This window comes from Amblyomma mixtum, chromosome 2, assembly GCF_055824585.1.
Source record: "Amblyomma mixtum isolate Tamu chromosome 2, ASM5582458v1, whole genome shotgun sequence".
In the NCBI taxonomy this organism is placed as follows: domain Eukaryota; kingdom Metazoa; phylum Arthropoda; class Arachnida; order Ixodida; family Ixodidae; genus Amblyomma; species Amblyomma mixtum.
The window spans coordinates 17,791,780-17,811,263 of record NC_143013.1 but is presented as its reverse complement, the minus strand read 5'-3'; the positions used below and the strand labels follow the sequence as shown (position 1 = coordinate 17,811,263).

General features: G+C 52.4%; 2 protein-coding genes across 2 annotated transcripts in view; both read left to right on the top strand.

Moving 5' to 3' along the window:
• LOC149358563 (uncharacterized) overlaps nt 1–19,484 on the top strand; it is a 59,236-nt gene that overhangs the window by 12,811 nt on the left and 26,941 nt on the right. The window contains exons 2-9 of the mRNA XM_089570675.1: nt 631–694; nt 1,635–1,723; nt 2,826–3,154; nt 3,382–3,486; nt 15,059–15,358; nt 16,847–17,044; nt 18,623–18,803; nt 19,286–19,411. Coding sequence (XP_089426801.1) covers nt 631–694; nt 1,635–1,723; nt 2,826–3,154; nt 3,382–3,486; nt 15,059–15,358; nt 16,847–17,044; nt 18,623–18,803; nt 19,286–19,411 — 1,392 coding nt within the window. The remainder of the gene's footprint in view (nt 1–630; nt 695–1,634; nt 1,724–2,825; nt 3,155–3,381; nt 3,487–15,058; nt 15,359–16,846; nt 17,045–18,622; nt 18,804–19,285; nt 19,412–19,484) is intronic.
• LOC149358564 (uncharacterized) lies at nt 6,995–8,390 on the top strand. Its single transcript, XM_089570674.1, has one exon. The coding sequence runs from the start codon at nt 7,073–7,075 to the stop codon at nt 8,384–8,386; it is 1,314 nt and encodes a 437-aa protein (XP_089426800.1). The 5' UTR covers nt 6,995–7,072; the 3' UTR covers nt 8,387–8,390.

The following is a 19,484-nucleotide window of genomic DNA, read 5'->3' as shown; positions in this document are numbered from 1 at the left end:
GGTTGGTCGGCATGGTTATGACGTCAGAGTGCGCGGATTCAAAGTAGTGAGGTCACCCACGGATGCCTGAAGCCCCCTTTTAGCGCAGACGACAACTAACAAAAAATAGTTGTCCGCTCCGACAGGGGGCGTAAGGCGTCCGCGGGTGACCACATGGCGAAAGTACATATAAACAGCGCTAAACGACAGGACCAGAAGAGGAGTAGACAAACACGGCGCTGACCACATTACATACCTCATTACTGCGAACAACGCCATGGATACAACCGAACTCATCGAAGCAGAGAGAGAGTCGTGCTAAAGAAGCAGTCAAAGTGTGCAGTTGTAATGTGCAGTCAAAATGTGTAGTCAAATAAAGCATTAGTACAGCACAAACAGTCTCGCAGTCAATGCCAAATAGTGCGCCAGGAAAGGCTTTCGTCTTGCAGCACTTTAGAGAGCCAAAGTGCCCCCTGAATTTTTTGTCATAAAAATGCTTACACATAGTCTCACTAGACCTGTTATAAGGCTTCTTTTGCTTCCGGATCCTCATGTAGGTCCGGCTGAACTGCGTGAATTTTTCTGCCGAATCTTAAACAGAAAATCAAGTGATTCAGTTCGCACTAACGGGGTTTCGTTTCCCTGTCGCAGGGGCAGCAGACGGGAGCAGCTGCACCAGAATCGTGGAGGGATGCCTGGAGGGCGACTGCAAAGTGTAAGCAACGCTGCTGTGCAAACCACTGATTCCATGTGCATCGACACACTTACATCACATTACATCAGCACCTTTACGAAATCGCACTGCGTGGCCGCACCGACAGCACGCGCGCCCCCTGTGTAACAGTTTTGTCCGCATCGTCAGGGCTTGTTCCGGCGAAGCACGCGAACTACGCCATGGCGTGTTAGGGGGCGCACGCGAGATTCACATTATCACATTTTAACGGCGCCTAAAGAGAGGCGCTGCCGAGTGGAACTTCCAGTTTAAGCAGCTCCGTATGCATTCTTCCTCTCTCTCTCTCTCTTTTTCTCTCTACAGCCTGCCGGCAAGCACTCCGGTCCTGCAAAGAACCAGCGTGGCTAGGTTCAAGACAAGTGGTTAATTAATTAGATGTTGCTAATACCCTCTGACAATCTAGGTGGTGGTAAAGTCGCTTGCTGCAGCGCACGTCAGCCGTGCTTAAGGTTTTCAGCACGATTAATTTTCTTCAAAACAAAAATCCCAGCCATCCTCTGCAGTACTTATATGCCTTCGGCTGCTCCACAAAAGACATCCTCTACGTAGTTGACTGTGCTTCGTCGCACACGGTAAATAAGTGTACAGACTTGCGGCAACAAATTCCCAGGCGTTACCTTTAATGCGGAAGGCACATTAATGGTAGACTGCTGTTTCTAATCTATATTTACTCATAGTAAGCCAATCGCAGCTGCAGTGCAGAAGGGTGAGGTTTATCATTCTTACGACCAGTTTACGAGACGAGAAGGCTGAAAGCCCATGCGGGAAATTCAGATTTGGTCTTGCTTAGTCACGTCAGTATGCATGTTTTTCGATGTCCGTTGGTATTGTCAATGTAGCGAACCCGAGCCACTGTAATTACAACAAAGTAATTACGCCTTGACTACACTGAGTATACAATTGTCGCATTTCTATCCCCCAGTACAATGCCATGCGTCAACGGAGCTTGCGACGGGCTCGGCCGCTGCATTTGCAAGCCCTGCTGGGAAGGTGACTCTTGTGACGAGTTTGGTAAGACATTTGCTAAAATTTTGTTTGTGCACGAGCCGCTATGGACGCCGACTGCCTATTCCTATTTACTCATGAGCTGAAAAGTGTGCGTCGGGCGCCTAACATTCCTACTGCCATTGCATGGTATATCGAATTTCAAAACTGAGACCTCTTCCTTTTGCTAATACCAGAAAAAAACACTTAAAAACGTTGACGCATTTGTGTGTTGCTTATATTTACACTGTTATGCAATGTTGGGACCCAGAAACAGATGTATACAGTTCAACGAGCATTTCTGAACAGCAAGCTTTTAAGTTTAAGTTAAACTGACGGTATAAAATACCGAACCCCATATGTTTTACATGCACATATCGTCAAGGCGGCCACATGCTAGGATAAAATGGTGATGCCTGATGAAGTGCTCATGACGTTCGAAATCACTTTCGGATTCGTGCATGCTTCTTTCAAGCTTCGACGTCTTTCGAAATTTTTTGTTTTTGTATCTTCATGATGTTTAACTTCTGAGAAAATTCAGAACGATCTCGGTTTTGTTTTGTTCTTTTTTGTACAAATTTTTCGCTCTCCTGACTAGGGCCTTAATCCCTCCTTCCTTTGGGCGAGTAGCGTGTAAACAGTTCTGCACACGTCCGCAAAGATTTCTACTGTTCCATGAAGAGCCTTCTCTTCCTTTACTACGTACGTTACATTACGTCTCCTACCGGAGTGCAGCTCTTTTTGCCTAGTCACTGTGATCGTTCTTTGCTAGTCACCGTTCTTTGCACGGTTTTTAAAAATCGCGAGTCTCGACCACCAGCTATTAAGAGAGATGCTAATTCAGTCAGCAATGCGTTAAAGACTTGCACACATCTCCTACCTTCATTGTGATGCAGTAACTCTTTCCCTTCCCCATCCTCCAACTCCCAGCTGAAAGCATGCTATAAGCAACCTGCTTCTGGACAACCTCCCTCTATTATCGTTCATATAGCTATCCCTGTCTTTCTTTTCTCTTCATTTATCTATGCCCGTGCGTGCGATATGTAACAAAGAAAGTAGTTAATTATGATGAGTGACTGCGCGTATAGCTCTTACGATATAACTCGTTATATAATAACCCTCCCGCCAGTGGACCTGTACCCGCCGTCCTTCCCAACCCGGTCCGAGGTGGTGGCCATTTCGGAACCGGACGTGTCTCGGCCCGTGTTCCGTGCCGCGGCACGGGACCGCGACCTGGAGGACACGTGTGAGGGCCGAGAGCCGTGCGCATGCGCCGTCACCAGCTACGGCATCGTGGCCGGAAACCGGTACCAGCTCTTCTCGGTGGACAACGCTACGGGACACGTGACGCTGGACGACCCGCACCACTTGGTGGAGGGAATGCCCTTCCCAGTTACCCTGGGCGCCTGGTCGCCTGGCAGCCTCGAGAATGACACCGACCCGGACTCGACCATGCAGGTTCGCAGGGCGGGACACGTCGCCTTTCCCATTTTTCCCAACAGTTAAAAGATCAAAGCCTTTTAAAATGTTTAAACCCTGTATTTGGATCATTATGGCCTAAGATGTTCATAAGTCAACAAACTCAATTCTTCATCACGTTAGCGTGGGCCTCCGCCTCGCCACGGCTTTAGTTCATGTCCAACGCGTGCCTTTATGTTTCGGGCCTTTTAATATTTTCCGCGCAGGTGACCTTCTATCTAGACACAGCCGAAGACCACGACGATCACAGCCACCTGCTCACCGATGATATCGACAAGAGCAGTCATCGTCACAACCGCACAAAGCGGCAGGTGAGAACACTATCAAAACAGTATATTTCACTTTGCACTAATCGAAAGGTAAGTAACCCATTTCCGCGAATTTCGCCACTTTCTGTGAGAAGAGACTAAACCCAGCCGGTTGCTGTGGCCGAGCAAAGTTTAACAAAGAGCGAAAACATAGGGGAGACCAGACGTATAAGTTCGTAATAAGGGAGTGATTGCTCATTAGGATCGACCAAAGCGCAGCCATGTGGCTATAATGTAAAGCCACACAGTTTCGTTAGAAACAATGGAAGCCGTACAGCTTTCCTTTGTAGACGTATGGTTGCGCTTTGCGGAATGCTAATGTGCAATCACTCCCTTATTACAAATGCTAGAGAGGCATTAATTGTGGCTATATTTCACCATGTTAATTTCTAGTAATGAATGTTCTCGACAGGACAGTGCGCACATACATCCATCTGTCGCGTAGGTCCGCTACATATTGGTCTCTGCAGATCAGTCAGTCCTTCAGTTTCCAGCTTTGAAGCGAATGGGAGGCGTACTGACAAGTTACATGAATCCTTGGTGAAGAGTGTTAGGGTCTCAAGGTTTGCTTTTCCGCAGTGTAATTCGGCACTTACGGTACCTCTAAAGACGAACAGGTCTTTAATGGCGCGTACGATGGGTCTCCTCAGCCCACAGAGATTGAGAGCTTCAGGAGTGCCTTAAATGCCCCACTGCACAGCTAAAAAGCAAACGATGGGGCCCTATCTTTATCTTTATCTAACTAGCGGCCGATTTCTATTTTGCCGGTTTTTTCAAAAGGCTTAGAAAAGATAATACATCTCCGAATAACAAAGTTCGCCAATAGGTTTAATCTTATCAGTACCTCTCAGTTTGGTTTTCGTTAAGGCCGTTCTACCGAGACTACTCTTTTAGCGCAAAAATAAATAATCCTGAAAGCATTTGAAGAAAGAGAAATAGCTGCTGGCCTGTATATTGATTTTTCGAAGGCATTCGACTGCCTACACCGCTCAACGCTACTAAAAAAATTAGAATTGTATGGTGTGGGATATACAAATATCCCTCGCCGCCCCGCGCTGAGTCACGCGACGAAGCGCCGCCGCCGGGCGTGGGGAGAGGGGGGCCACGCGGCCACTCTCCTCACCCCCCAGCTTGGACGTGACGTCACGCTACGCTCTGGCGTCTTAGGAACGGGGTGAACGACCCCTCTTGGTTGCAACCAGTTGCTCAAGAGGGAGGTAATGTCGTAGGGGTTAAAAGGAGAGCTCACGCGGGAACAAAGGCTGTCTAGTCTCTCCTCTCGCGGTGGTGACTGCCCGATTGCCCCGCCGACCCCGTCTCCTGCCCGTGCCCTCCCGGATTATTCAACGCCGGTCGACGACGACCTGGTAAGCTGCTGAACCTTCTATTATCGGATAGAACATTCTTCCGCAGTGTGCTTTGCCTTGCGCTAGGTAAATAAACGGTTTCCTAGCGTACTCTGTTCGTTGCCTACTTCGTCCGAACCCGCCGTGGCTGTGACTTTGCGCCACGGGTTGGGGACACGAGAACGCCCGCGCATAGCTGGCACGGAAGCGCGCCTTCACGGCCGGCTGCTCGCGGGTGACCCCATATCTTGGCGCCCAACGTGGGGCCTGCTCTTGGAACATTGGACGACAGTCTGTTCGGTTCGAGGAACGCTCTTTGTCCGGACTTGACAAGTGCTAGGCCTAGAGTGAATTTTGATCGCTAGGACCTGCGGCATGCTTTCTTGAGTGCGAGGTGTATTGCGCTGCAGCATGTTTGAACTTTTCGACATGCTCAGCATGTTTTTTTTGTGAAGTTTTCTTCCTGGAGTTTCTTCAAGAACCACTTGGTCCGCATCGAGGGAGCGCGAGGCCTAGCGCCCGCGGAGTTGCCGAGCCCGAAGCGAGTGAGTACGGAAGCCGCGTGGGTGGTCCGAGTTTTCTGTATATATTTTCTCGCTGTCTCTTTTTCGACTCTGGGAGTCGCGGCTCTGGGAGCCGGGTGGCCTGGGGCCACGGGTGCCTTAACGAGCTCGCTGGTATTGCAGCTCGGCACCGGGCGTTCCGACACCGTCCGATACGGTGGGCGCCGATCGCTCAAGCTGCTTTGTGCAGTGAGCGGGGAGGACCACCCCACAACGCTGATGTCTCCTCGCGGCTGCGCGCACGAAACCCGTTTCGGGTCTTTCTTTTGTTGGGGGTCGTCGACCTTCACAGTGGTAGTGAGGCCTAAGGCTATTCATAGCTGCCTGCACCTTGTCAAAAGTGACACGACCACCGGACCGTGGTATTGAGAGGGGGCGCACTTTGCTGGCCGCCTGTTTTTTTTTAACCTCGCATGAACCGAGCATTCTCGTTCAACTCAAGAAAGGGCTTTGTTCACTCGAACTTTGCATTGAACAGCCGCCCGACACGTTTTGCTAGCGAGTTGAGCATTTGAGCCACGAGGCCCTTGTGTACGCCGTTTCCCCTCCCGTGACCTACGTTAAAGGCATGCGGAGTGTGTTTCGGAAATTTTACAGATCTGGAGCCACTGCGGCTTGCTGTCCTGTGCACATCGTCTCGCCGCCGCCTGCTGCGACGGAGCGGCCTGTATCCTGTTCGCCGCATCCATCCGGGGCAGCCGTGGCGAGACCAGACAGCAGCCACCTCCGGCTGCTGCTGCCCTGGCGACTACTGCGGAATCTTGGCCTGCAGTGGTCAACCGGCCCTCCTCTTCGCGGGCCTGCGGGCACATAGCCCGCGGGCCATGCGAGTCGTCCCAGCGGAGACCTTCACGCCGCCTTCGGAATACCGCGGAAGACTGCGTGCACCCTGTCGGCGTGACCTCCGCTGCACGACCTGCCTCAAGTGCATGAAGACCAGGAGACTCCTCCATAGCATGTAACTTGCAGGCGCGTGGGTCTATTTAAGGTTGGGGGGATGTGGGGACGCCTTCGTCCCCTGCGTTCGCTTTCCCTCAACGCACCCCACTGTTGTTAGCTGCCCCCCCGAAAAGCACTCCTCTCGGTTCGGTTACTGTAACTAACAAGGGAGGGCGCTCGCGTCGCAGCGACACCAGCGCCACGGATGGCGTTTTGCTGCGCGCTCGCGGGGAGCGACGAGGTCTCTTCTGCTCCGCATCGGGAAGCGTGTTGGACGTTCACGCGCAAAGCTCCGCTCTTGGCCGCGGGCGTCCTCGTGTGGAAACTTCTTCCCCTCAGCTCGTTCCGTCGGGCCTCGGAGTTTATCCCTTTGCCCTACCGTGGGCGGACGTTCGCTCGTAGCCGTGCTGGTGAGTCGGACATCCTAGATTCCTCAGTGTATTTTGTTGCTAGCTGGCGTTATTGTTGTTATAGCAATAAATGCCTTGTTTGTGTCAGCCAGTGTGTCGTTCCTTTGTTCCCGCAGAGCAAGGCCCGCCGTGGTCGGCGTGCGCTCGGTAGCGTACGCGACCACGGGGTGGGGTCAGCGCGGTTTTGAACTGTGTCAGCCGCGCTTAAACGGGGAATCCGCATTTATCCCCCTATTTTAAACCCCATATCTTGGCACCCGAACGTGGGGCGAACTAGGCATTGAGCAGTGTACTTTGTTGGAGCGAACGACTGTCGACGCGCTAACAAAGGATGGCAGCTGATAGGCCTGACTTCCAGTCTTTGTTCATGCTGTCAGAGCTAGCGGCACAGAGCCAGGGCTCCCTACTTGACTTGCCTTTGGAAGGCGTAAATCTTGAGTGTTCCACGCGGAATAGCCGAGTTGCATTCCCGGGCGCGTCGGCAGGACTTAGGCCTGGTACGGAGGGCACCACATCGGTCACCTCGCCGCTCCATGGTGCGAACAATAGGGCACCTACGCCTCATTGTTCGACGCCATCAGCGGCTGCGCCCAACTCCGGGGGCGTTAGTCCGCAGTCATCCGAGGTGCTCTTGCAGAACGCGATGCAAGTTGTGCAGAGCTTAGCGGGTATGTTGCAAAACAATTTGCAAGCCCCGGCCCAGGCACCCCGTCTTAGGATAGACGTACCTACCTACACGGGGTACCACGACAGAACAGGGGCTAATGAGTACCTCGACCGTCTGCTGCATTATCAGCAAGCGACAGGAATCGCAGACGCCGAACTGCTCGCGCGTGTTGTGCCTGTTTCTTTGACGGAGCAAGCGGCCCGCTGGTACCGACTAACCGGTAACCGAGCGAGTACAATGGAGGAGTTTAGCGCAAGCTTCCGCGACGAATTCCTTCCCGCTAACTACGAGTGGCGTTTGAGGAGGGAGCTGGAACTCCGCACCCAGCACCCCGACGAGTCTTTGTTAGAGTACGTCCGAGCGATGGACGAACTGTATCGCCTCGCTGACCCTCGCGCCACAAACATGGAGAAAGTTGAGCGTGTCACACGACAAGCGCACCCGACTTTCGCGGCCTACCTGAGAGGAGGCAGGTTTAGAGACCTGGACGAGCTAGCAGCTGAGGCGAAGCGCATTCAGGGAGACATCCTCTCTGCGCGAGCGTATCGGCCGCCGCCACCTGCATCGCAGTCACTTGAGCCTCGCTGCGCGTGGAATGGCAGCTCAGCGCGTAGTCCGTCTAGAGCTGAAGCGACAGCACAGTTTGCTGACGAGAGTGTCCCGAGGGGTTGGGAATTGTCCGACCGCGCTTTGGACCCCTTCAGCTACGCGCTGCGAACAGCACACGCTGCCGCAGAGCGGAACACCTGTAGCCGAGATCGCGAGGCCGACACGCGGCCGCACGAGCGGCCCCCACGGTCCGCACCGCGAGATCGAGATCGAAACGACCGACCGGAACGTGGCGACCAGCGCCTAGCCCGTCGGAGCCCGAGCAATCGCTGCTACAGGTGTGACCAACCGGGGCACTTCGCCCGCGACTGTGGCCGCCTCCCCGCCCGTGACCAAACACAGTCGGGAAACGGCTACAGCCGCCGGTGATCGACCTTCGATCCCGCGCGGCTTACACAGAGAACCCCGGTTTATTAGCGCCTTTGGCATGTCGCGTAGGAAGTTCTGTTGACTTGCCAGCGCCGTTCATCGAGCTAACGATAGCTCGAAAGAAATTCACCGCGTTACTCGACACAGGGGCAAGCGCTTCTTTGTTCGGTGACGAAGTGCTAAACCATCTCCGCCAGAACAAAATCCGGTTGAGAGAGTGCGATACCACTTTTCGCCTCGCGAGCGGCACAGCGCAATCCAGCGGTGCAGCTAGGATAGTGGTTCGCTGGGAAAGACGCGTGCGGCGACAACGCCTCGTTCATCTTCCCTGTTTATCCGTTCCTGTAATTCTTGGGCGAGACTTCCTAGCCAAGACAGGCATTGTGATAGACATAGCCAGCGGAGGCTATCGAGAGCGCACCACCGGCGCCTTGAAGCTTTTTGCAAAAGCGCCCGCGGCCTCGCAGTCAATTACGGCTCCGAACGCGGAGCTAGCGGGGAGTGACCGTGGAAAATCACCCCCGCCGGCCCGGAAACAAGCATGCGAGCGGACAGTCGCCGCTGAGAGAGGGCCCACAGAGAATGTTGTCGCGGTAGAAAGCTGTTCTACCGTGCCAGTGAGGGCAATGCACCCTTTGTTGTCGGAGGTGAACAGCGTATCGGAAAGGGAGAAGGCACGTTTGTCATCTCTCCTCTACGAATTCAACGCGACATTCACGGACCGGCCTGGCCTGACTACACTAGTAAGGCACAGAATAGACACGGGTGATGCACTGCCTTGGAAGTGCAATCCTAGACCAATCAGCTTGGCTAAGAGAAAAGCACTGGACGGCGCCTTAGACGAACTTATCGATACTGGCGTTGTTGAGAGGTCTAACAGCCCTTGGGGCTTCCCGGTAGTCTTAGTTCCAAAGAAAGACGATACATATCGGCTTTGCGTGGACTACCGCAGACTGAATGAGGTTACGAGAAAGGATGCGTACCCTCTACCAACCATTTCTTCCCTAGTGTCCAACCTAGGTGGGGCGAAGTACTTTACTACGCTCGATGCTAGCCGCGGATACTTTCAGGTTGAAATGGATGAGCGTGATAAGGAGAAGACTGCTTTCACTTGTCACAGAGGTCTTTTCCAATTCAAGAGAATGTCTTTTGGCTTGGTAGGAGCACCCGCTACTTATCAGCGCCTAATGGACCGTGTTCTGGGAGATGCGAAGTGGCACCACGCGCTCGCATACCTAGACGACATCGTGGTGTACTCGAAAACGTTCGAGGAACACCTGCGCCACTTGAGGGACATCCTAGAGAGGCTGAGGTCCGCGGGAATCACTTTGAACCCGAAGAAGGCGCAGATCGCCGCGACCCGAATAACACTGTTGGGGTTCACGATCGACAAAGGCCGCATTCTGCCGTGCGAGGATAAACTCGAGGCTTTGCTTAAGTTTCCGTCGCCGTCAGATCTAGCTGGTCTCAGACGCTTCCTGGGAATGGCGAACTTTTATCGCCAGTTCATCCCAGATTGCGCAGCGCTGCAGGCACCTTTGACAAAGCTTTTGAAGAAGGGAGAGCGCTGGAGTTGGGGTCCCGAGCAAGAGGCTGCACTGCGCAACCTCGTTAAGGTGCTCGCGGACACGGCTGAGTTGCAGCTACCCGACCTAAACAGGGAGTTTGTGATTCAAACCGACGCAAGCGACCTGGGCTTAGGAGCAGTGTTGCTTCAGGAGCATGAAGGCGTCCTCCGACCGGTAGCGTTCGCGAGCCGTTCACTGACGCCGGCAGAGAAGAACTATTCGGTGACAGAGAAGGAATGTCTCGCGATAGTTTTTGCTCTGCGGAAGTTCGACTACTACGTCGACGGGGTGGCATTTGTGATCGAGACGGATCACATGGCGCTCACCTGGCTGAGACGCCTCAGCGAGCCGAGCGGCCGCCTGGCGCGTTGGGCCCTGTTGCTGCAGCGCTACGACTTTACCGTGCGCTACCGCAGAGGGAAGAACAACGCCGTGGCTGACGCACTCTCGCGAGCGCCTGTCCAGGGCGAGGAAGGTCACGCGACCGACCACCCGACAGAGGGAGAGAGTGCGGGACTGTCGCCAGCCGTAGCCGATGTAAGGGACACGGACCGACCGTTGACCCCAGGCGAGAGCGTGAACCACGTGGACTACGTGAGTTCCGTGGGGATCGCGTTCAGCAGAAAGGAGTTGCTCGAAGCTCAGCAGATGGATTCATTTTGTCGAAAAGTGTTCGACGGGCTCAGGGAGCCGGGCGGCCGGGCCGCCGCGCACACGGGGACAGCTGGTTTTGCTGTCGGTGCGGAGCGCTTGGAAACAGCTGGTAATGCTGTGAGCGCGCTGGATTCTTATCTGCTGGATTCCGACGGCGTCCTGCTGAGGTATATCCCATCCGAGAACGACACAAGTGAGGCGTTCAAGGTGGTGATACCGCGGGTGTTGAGAGCGGCACTGTTACGCTACTTTCACGACTCGTGCATCGCTGGGCATGCAAGCGGCCCCAAGACTTACATTAAGTTGTGTCGCTTTGCTACCTGGCTTGGCATGAAAAGGGACGTAACACGCTACGCCCGCTCATGTCATGTGTGCCAAAGTGTGAAGCCCCGGGGTGGACGACCGCCCGGCCTCATGCAGCCGATTAACAGCCAGACTCCCTGGCAAATCGCGGCGTGTGACATCATGGGACCGTATCCCACGACACCGAGTAGGAACAAGTTCCTGCTGGTGGTCACGGATCACTTCAGCAAGTGGGTTGAACTTTTCCCCCTGAGAAAGCTGACGGCACGAGTGATCATGGAGAAGCTGATGGACGTATTCACCAGGTTCGGTTTCCCAGAGCAGCTGATAACGGACAACGCGTCCTACTTCACTGCGAAGGTGTTCGTAGATTCGTGCGCTGCACTCGGCATTAAGCACAAGAAAACGACCACCTATCATGCTCAGTCGAACCCCACGGAACGAGTCAACCGCAACATTAAGCACATGCTTGTCGCGTACTCTGAGAGGCACAAAGATTGGGACTCCTATCTGCCAGAGATCGCGTTCGCTTTGCGTTCGACCGTTAACCGCTCGACTGGGTATGCACCGTCGTCTCTCAATCTGGGTAGAGAGCTGCTAAATCCGATGGACCGGGTTCTAACGGACAGCAGGAAGACGCCAGTCGCTTCGTCAGCACGAGCTGAATACGCGACGCAGCTGCGCGCTAAGATGACGGAGGCCTTACGCAAGGCTCGCCGCAACCTGAGCACCGCTAGAGCGCAGCAGAAAGCACAGTACGACCGCTCGCACCGGGATGTTCACTACGAAGTGGGCGATCTGGTGCTTCGGCGCCAACACGTTCTGAGCGATGCTAGCAGACAGTTCGCGGCCTCGTTGGCGCCGAAATGGATCGGGCCGTTTCGCGTGCGAGAAAAGCTTTCCTCGCTCGTTTACAGGCTCGAGGACTTGCGGTCGAAACCGACAGGCGGACCGGTGCACGTATGCGACCTGAAACGTTACGTGCAGCGAGACGAGTGGGTCCAGGACACAGCCCGACCCGCGCCGCAGTCGGAAAACGAGCGCTGCGATCAGCCGGCGACTTCCGCGTCCCGCTATAACTTGCGCCGTAGGCAGAAATAAAATCTGCCTGCGCGGACTAGAGCGAGGGCGCAGGCCGACACGCAGTCTCGTTAGATGCATGAACGTACGGGCCGCTCATGCCGATCAATGTTACGTGAGACTTACTTGCGTTAGCACTCATGACTCTCGTGAGGGCCGAACAGCTACGTAGCACGCGCTGCGGGAGTTGGTTACTTCTGTGCTGACCTTTTCAGCGCAGATGGAAAAGAAGCAGGGCGCACCAGAACGACATCGTTCACGTCTACCAACTAGAAGCCACCATCCAGCTTCGGCAACGCGCCGCGCCCATGGCCCGCCGCTACGCCCAGCCCGCGACCTGAAGCCGCCTCCCTGCTGCAGCCAGGCGCCCCTGCCACCTGCCACATCGCGTCGGAGCTGGCCGCCTGCCGACTGTACGCCGCTGCACCCGCCAAACCAAGAGCAAGCTGCCAAAAAGAAGACAGAGCTGCCGTGGCCCCATTGCGACCTCAACCCTGGGCGCTCGCCAGCTAACCGGGTATGCCAGGTCAACCCAACCGCGGCCTCTACCATGAAAGCGCCGCGGCCCTCGCCTCTGAAGCCACCTGACCCAGTCTCTCAGAGCGGCGCAGCCACGGACCTGGCCTCCAAGCAGTCGAAGCCGGTGCCACGGAGGCGGTCAACCACCTTCACCGGAGCGGCGCAGCCGCGCGCGCTCGGAAGACTTGCAACCGGCAGCAAGTTGCCTTTCAACGTCATCATCTCGCGGGTGGTCAAGCCTTCGGACCAGCTGATCGGTGCGGGCGTGGCGCGGACATCAACAAGTGTACCAGCGGGAGCCGAAGAACTTCGATCCCTGGATGACGGAGAAGATTAAGTAACGTGGCGCCTGCTTCTCTGTCCGGGAGGCTTCTTAAGGAGGGGAGGATGTGGGATATACAAATATCCCTCGCCGCCCCGCGCTGAGTCACGCGACGAAGCGCCGCCGCCGGGCGTGGGGAGAGGGGGGCCACGCGGCCACTCTCCTCACCCCCCAGCTTGGACGTGACGTCACGCTACGCTCTGGCGTCTTAGGAACGGGGTGAACGACCCCTCTTGGTTGCAACCAGTTGCTCAAGAGGGAGGTAATGTCGTAGGGGTTAAAAGGAGAGCTCACGCGGGAACAAAGGCTGTCTAGTCTCTCCTCTCGCGGTGGTGACTGCCCGATTGCCCCGCCGACCCCGTCTCCTGCCCGTGCCCTCCCGGATTATTCAACGCCGGTCGACGACGACCTGGTAAGCTGCTGAACCTTCTATTATCGGATAGAACATTCTTCCGCAGTGTGCTTTGCCTTGCGCTAGGTAAATAAACGGTTTCCTAGCGTACTCTGTTCGTTGCCTACTTCGTCCGAACCCGCCGTGGCTGTGACTTTGCGCCACGGGTTGGGGACACGAGAACGCCCGCGCATAGCTGGCACGGAAGCGCGCCTTCACGGCCGGCTGCTCGCGGGTGACCCCATAATGGCATACGAGGAACTGCACTACAATTAATAACGTCATACATGCAAAAACGGAAGCAATGTGTAACAATCGGAAGCTACATGTCCACCTACAAAACAATTAATGCAGGCGTACCTCAAGGGAGCATCCTGGGGCCCTTGTTATTTAATTTCTACATCAATGATATCACAAGCATCCCTACAGCTGCAAAATTTGTAATCTATGCTGATGACGCTACTCTGTTGTTTCGAGGCAATAGTTAGGACTCCCTGGAAAATAATATTAGGAACTCTCTGAATTATTTACATTCTTGGAGTGTCGCAAATTCACTGCAGATTAACAGCAAGAAAACAAAAGTCGTTATCTTCACTCCAAGGTAGTCATCAGTGCAACGTATTAATTTAACCTTCGGTGACACAACTATAGAAGTCGTGGATACAATAAAAATACTTGGTGTACATTTTCATAAACACATGTTATGGGACACTCACGTTAACAATATTGTTTCCCGAATTGCCAAAAGTGTCGGCTTACTAGCGAAATTCAAATATTTTCTACCGACCCCAGTTAAGTTACTTTTGTTCAATGCATTGTTTCAGTCACATGTAAACTATTGTTTTCTGGTATGGGGAAGCACAACATTTACAAATTTACAACAGATTCACATGCTACAAAAAAAGCAGTTCGCCTTATCGCAGGGGTAGATCCTTAAGCACACACTAGAAGCCTGTTTATGCAATTCAAAGTACTTTCTGTGCATCGGCTCTACTCTTATATTTTAGCCAAAAGATATAAACAGGATGTCCAAAACAATGAGGTCCTCATTCAAACCATATCAAATCTAAGTTTAAGAGGAAGTAGATCTACATCGCGGTCACCTGAAATTTGGAAAATTCCATTCATACGCACAACCATCAGCCGTCAAATGCTCGAATATTCACTTCCAACCTTGTTAAATTATCTCCATAAACACGATATAAATATCGAAAGTGTTAGCACCCAAACTCTGAACATTTTTTTACACAACAAGAGTGATGATTATGCTCGCTATAATTGTATAATGATGTTTTTCTTTTCTCAGGTGTATTATGCTGGTCTTGATGTGATGGGGATATCTTATTGTTGTGTAAAATGGGATTTTTTCTTTTCAGACAAGAAGGTCTTGACTCACTTTCTATGTGTGTATGTTCTCGTGACTATGCTGCTATACATATAAATGTGCAACTGCTGTATGCCTTGTAAATGGGGGCTCGAACCACGTCAAGTGATATGTTTTCACTTTTGTTCGAGTCCCTTTCCGCCTCGACGGAATAAAGTTCAATTTCAATAAGCCGAAGAATTTTTACCTATGCTGTACAGACCTACATTCCCGCGCACTTTACCAGACCCCGCTTATTTAAGCGTCTAAAAAGTCGAAGTTCTGAACCTCCGGAATTCCAGATGCTATCTTCTCTTTTAGGAATTGGGACCGCAGGGTGCGTTTCAATAAAATAAAGAAGCACTGGGCTGTGGTCCACCTGACGGACTTTGCTGTTATCTTTCCCTCGCTCTCTTTGGTTACTTCGGTGAAATGCGTTGCCTATATCGGCCCCGGCTGGTGCCAAACGCAGGCACCGCCGTCGGCGACAGACTCGGAGAACTACCGCACCGACTTCAAGCTGAACATTGTGAGCGGCGATCCAGCCGCCATGGAGCTGGGACGGGTGCTCGAATACGAGCTGCAGATCACCATTCCGCCCACGGAGAGGCTGGACCTCCTTGTGGACATCTTCACCAAGGACGTGATTGCCGAGAACTACGTGCCGCCGCTGGCCATCTTCGACGTGCGGACCGACCTGCCGCCCGAGATGACGTTCAGCGTGGGCGAGCCCACGCCCAAGATGATACTCAGCGAGTCCATCAAGAACGTGGTGCGTGTCTTGTCTCCCCTCGCCGTCCACACAAAGCACTCTAAACACGAATACGCCTATATGGGAGTAATAAGGGAGTAAACTGTCCTATACCGCACTCCCTTTCATGAAAGGGAATGTGCTGGAGTACAGTCTACTCCCTTTTTAAGGCGAAAGCCTTTAATGGCTCATACTGTCGTTCATTAGCAGGCGGTGTCACACCTTTGGCAGCGTTTAACTCGTGTTAACTCGGGAACTAAAAAAGATAGGAGAAAACAAATGGTTGCTTCAGATAGAAAAGGAAAAAATGAGCCTCGAATCCACGTTTGATGACTGTAGAGAAATTATTTAATTAATTATAGTCAAAAATGTCAAAATTGCGTCGAAATAACGCAGACGTCGATATAGCCACGGGAACGGTGTGACGTCACATCCACCGGAAGTCGTCACGGCTTAGCGAAAATTGTCACAGAATGTTCGGGAAAAAACGCCGGATTTGTGTCAAGTTAGAGGGGAAAATGTGTAATTAAGCGTAATTAACACTGAAGATCCCGGAAAGATGTATAATTTGGGTATCGATATAGCCACATGAACGGTGTGACGTTACATTCACCGGAAGTCGTCACTGCATAGTGTTCTCGGCTTTCGCCTCTCAACACTTTAATCGCCAAGGTGTCCTCGCAATTTTACTCCTTTCTGTTTAGAGCGCACTCCCTTTTTCTATCTGCCTTTGCATCGACGTCACGTCAGCTCGAAAGGAGGAAGTTCTCTTGGCGACAAAGTTTCGTTTTGCTATAAACCATTTGCATTATGGAGGAAAGTCGGGTGAAGCCGGTTCATGGGCAGAAACTTTTTTTTTCTTTTTCTGCCCGAGTGACATTAAAATGGCGTCATGCCCAGGTCATTGATACTTTCGCGTTCCTTCTAGTCACTAAAGAATATCTCTGCGCAAAATAAATAAAGCATATATACGTATGCTAGTGCCCCTGTAGGTTGGCTTCATTGCCTCCTACTATTACCTGTTCTGCATGCAGTATGTCCTGCAGAAAAAGCGTACAATTAAGTGCTTCCTGTGGCCAACTTAGGCTAGGTCACTGATTGGTTGTTGAATCGCTCAATGCGAAAATATTATTTTCATTGTTGCCTCTTTTCTTGCATCGTACAAAAATAGTGTGGCTGCCCATAACACGTATGCAAACTACTCACATACCTAAATCTAGTTTCTGTTCCAAATGTTCTTCTGGTAGGGTCATGATTACGGCCGTAGGACCTGTGGTGTTCTAAAATAGCTGAACGATGTAGAACCGCAAGATTTCGTCATCTCAAAAGCAGCCCTGCTTTGCATGTTCCCCACGGTAGTTGTTTTCTAGCAGTAAATATGCGCCTCGGCTGAAGTGACTTCATAACAATGTCATATCCCTGGGCTAGAGTGGCAGGCAGCACAACAATTCAGCGGCAGGTGTCGCTCATCTTGGAATCGCTGTCCTCACCTCGACCGTTTCCACCCAGTACGACCGTGTGGTGATCGAGTTCGGCAACATCATCAACCCGGACACGAGCCGAAACATCCTGCTGCGCTTCTCGGTGACCGCCGTGCGCACGCGCATGACGTCCAAGACACACTACGTCACCGTCGGCGCCGAGTTTGACTTCGAGACGTACGTCTGGGTCGGACAGACCGAGGTCACCGTCAACCCGGCAAAAGCGGTGAGCTTCGCTAAGAGCGGCACTTTCATGCCTGGAACTGCACCCCTAAGCAGCTGCTTTGGCTCCGAGTGTCATGCATACTACATCTATGTAGAGGAAAAGTTAGCATATTTGTTTTTTCTACTTGTGCTCTGGGATTAACGGTTTTCTTTTCCTGGAGTACAGCCTCGTTATAACAAAACTGAAGGACGTGGCAATTATTTCGTTATATCCGTAGCTTTGTTTTAGCCCGTGCTAACCGAGCTTCCAAGGGACGTCGTCATTTCTTCGTTATATCCATTATTTCTTTTTAAGCCTTTTTGTTATAACGAGGTTTGACTGTATTTATTTCTTGTTCGCGTTGTCATGTATAAGTTTGCTTTAGAAGCTTTTACTTTTAACCGTTTCAGTGGCAGGTTATCTGCTTGTCTAACGTCCATACCCTGGCATCTAGGGCTACGCTACTTGGTTCTGTCAAAGTCTGTAATTCCTCAGACTTCGTCGCTTACCCAACACATATGTTGCAATAGTGAGTGCGGACACTGCGGAAGTAAGGCAGTGAGTTTTCGTTGTTTGCCAGCACACCCGCCATGTTGTCCATTTCCGCGGCAATATAACTGCATGCACTTCGCCAAACATATATCTGCTTGTCACCCAGTAACCAGGGTGCAGCACACCTTGTAGTCATTAAAAGCCGCTTGAACTGAACCCCCGCTTGCCTTCCAGTCTTACGCCAGCGCCATGATAATGGAAAGAATGCGTGCATTTTGTAAGCACCGCTTGCACAAGTATTTCATGGCGCCTTTTTTTTAATTTTCAATTCGAACTTTTTTCTCCCATAGCATATTACGATGAAAAGACAGCATAGAAAGCCTGCCGTCCAACTTTGCGCTCACATGGCACTAGAGTCTACCCAGTGTTCATTGTCTTTCGTGAAACGAATCTGTACAGTAGGTACGACGGTAAATGAAGAAATGGAGGCAAGATGAAGCCACTGAAAGTCATCAGAACACACCAAGGTTTTCAAGAGAATGATAACATTCTTGCTATAATGTCGTGTTTGCTGGTGCTGAGGTGGTCTTCTTTCTCGTCGCACTTAAAACGTGCCCTCTTCTCTGTTGAGGCATTGGTAGTTCGTGATCTGCTCGGGCTGTTCGAGAGTGAGTTTGAGTTCAGAAACTTGCGCTGTAAAACTCAATATGACACTGTACGAGGTGGGTGTTCACAAACCAGTGCAAGCTCGGGGGGGGGGGGGGGGGGGGGGGTTGTACACGCACGCGTCTAGCTGCCAACAGAGAGAGTTGATCCCTCGCATTGCTCTCATACATGCCGCATTACTGCTATAAATCGTGGCTTGCACTACAACCACCACCGACTCGTTGCAGGTAAAGCAGAGCGCAACTGCATTACCGGTTTTTTTCACTATGCACTCCACAGTGCATGCAGGTTGCTGAGGGAGGACATTTGTTACACAACCGGAGAAAACTGCGAGTAAATGGGAAGCGGGTTTGTACGTAGGGATTCTTCAAATCGAGAGCATTCAGAGGGCCTGTCTAACGTGCGCTCATGGCGTCTCGTACCACGTGACGCGCGTCACAGACCGAGGACGAGAAGAAGCTCGAGGTGGACGTGAACGGTCCGGGCGAGATCGCGCTGGACAGTGCTGGCATTTACACCGTCGACATGTTCCTCAAGTTGCGCTCGGACCGGGTCACCATCTCCGTCACGGGGCCCACCGACCTCGAGGACCTGCTCGCAGTCGGTAACCTGGGGGTCACCGGTGAGGGTCACGTCACGCTACCCTGGCGCTCTGCTCGCGGCTTGGTCGCCTCGAATGCTTGTGCTGAGAAATCTTATAGGTGGCACCGAACAAGGAAAGGTCAGAACTGCTTAGTTTTTGACAAAAAGAGCTGCCATGGGGTTCAGAACCATCTACTAGCACTGGTAGGCTAAGGTGTACTTTTTTTTAACTGAACGCCAGTGAAGACAATAATTCGTTGAGACCTAAAAAATTCTTAAACATGGTAGCCCGAAGCGCAGCCATAGATACCAAGATAGAGAAGAAGTAAGATGATCTGGTCTGCACTGCACGAGCCCAAAGCAGTTTAAGGGGTGTGCGCAGCAGGTACGCATTTTCCTGTTGGACTTGCTTACATGGACCACCAGGCAGAAAGGCTCACTTTGCCCCAAACTAAGCGCATGCCGACACCTAAGGTAGTGTTCTATTTCGTTCTGTTGACGGCGTCGAAATTTTCCTTTCAGAATTCAGCCAGAATTACAGGGCCGTGCCCAACGATGTCAACCACTACAAGACGGTGCTCACGCCGTCAGCCACCCAAGAAACGTACAGCGCCGCAAAGATTGACATGGGCCTCATCACAAGCACGGGTGACTGCTCTCTTTCTTTGGTGCCTGCGGAGTTTCTCAACTTCAAGGCTGTACAGACAATGCGTGTTATATC

Excerpts from the sequence above, each read along its gene's own strand:
- LOC149358564 (XM_089570674.1), top strand. The coding sequence starts at position 7,073 with ATGGCAGCTGATAGGCCTGACTTCCAGTCTTTGTTCATGCTGTCAGAG.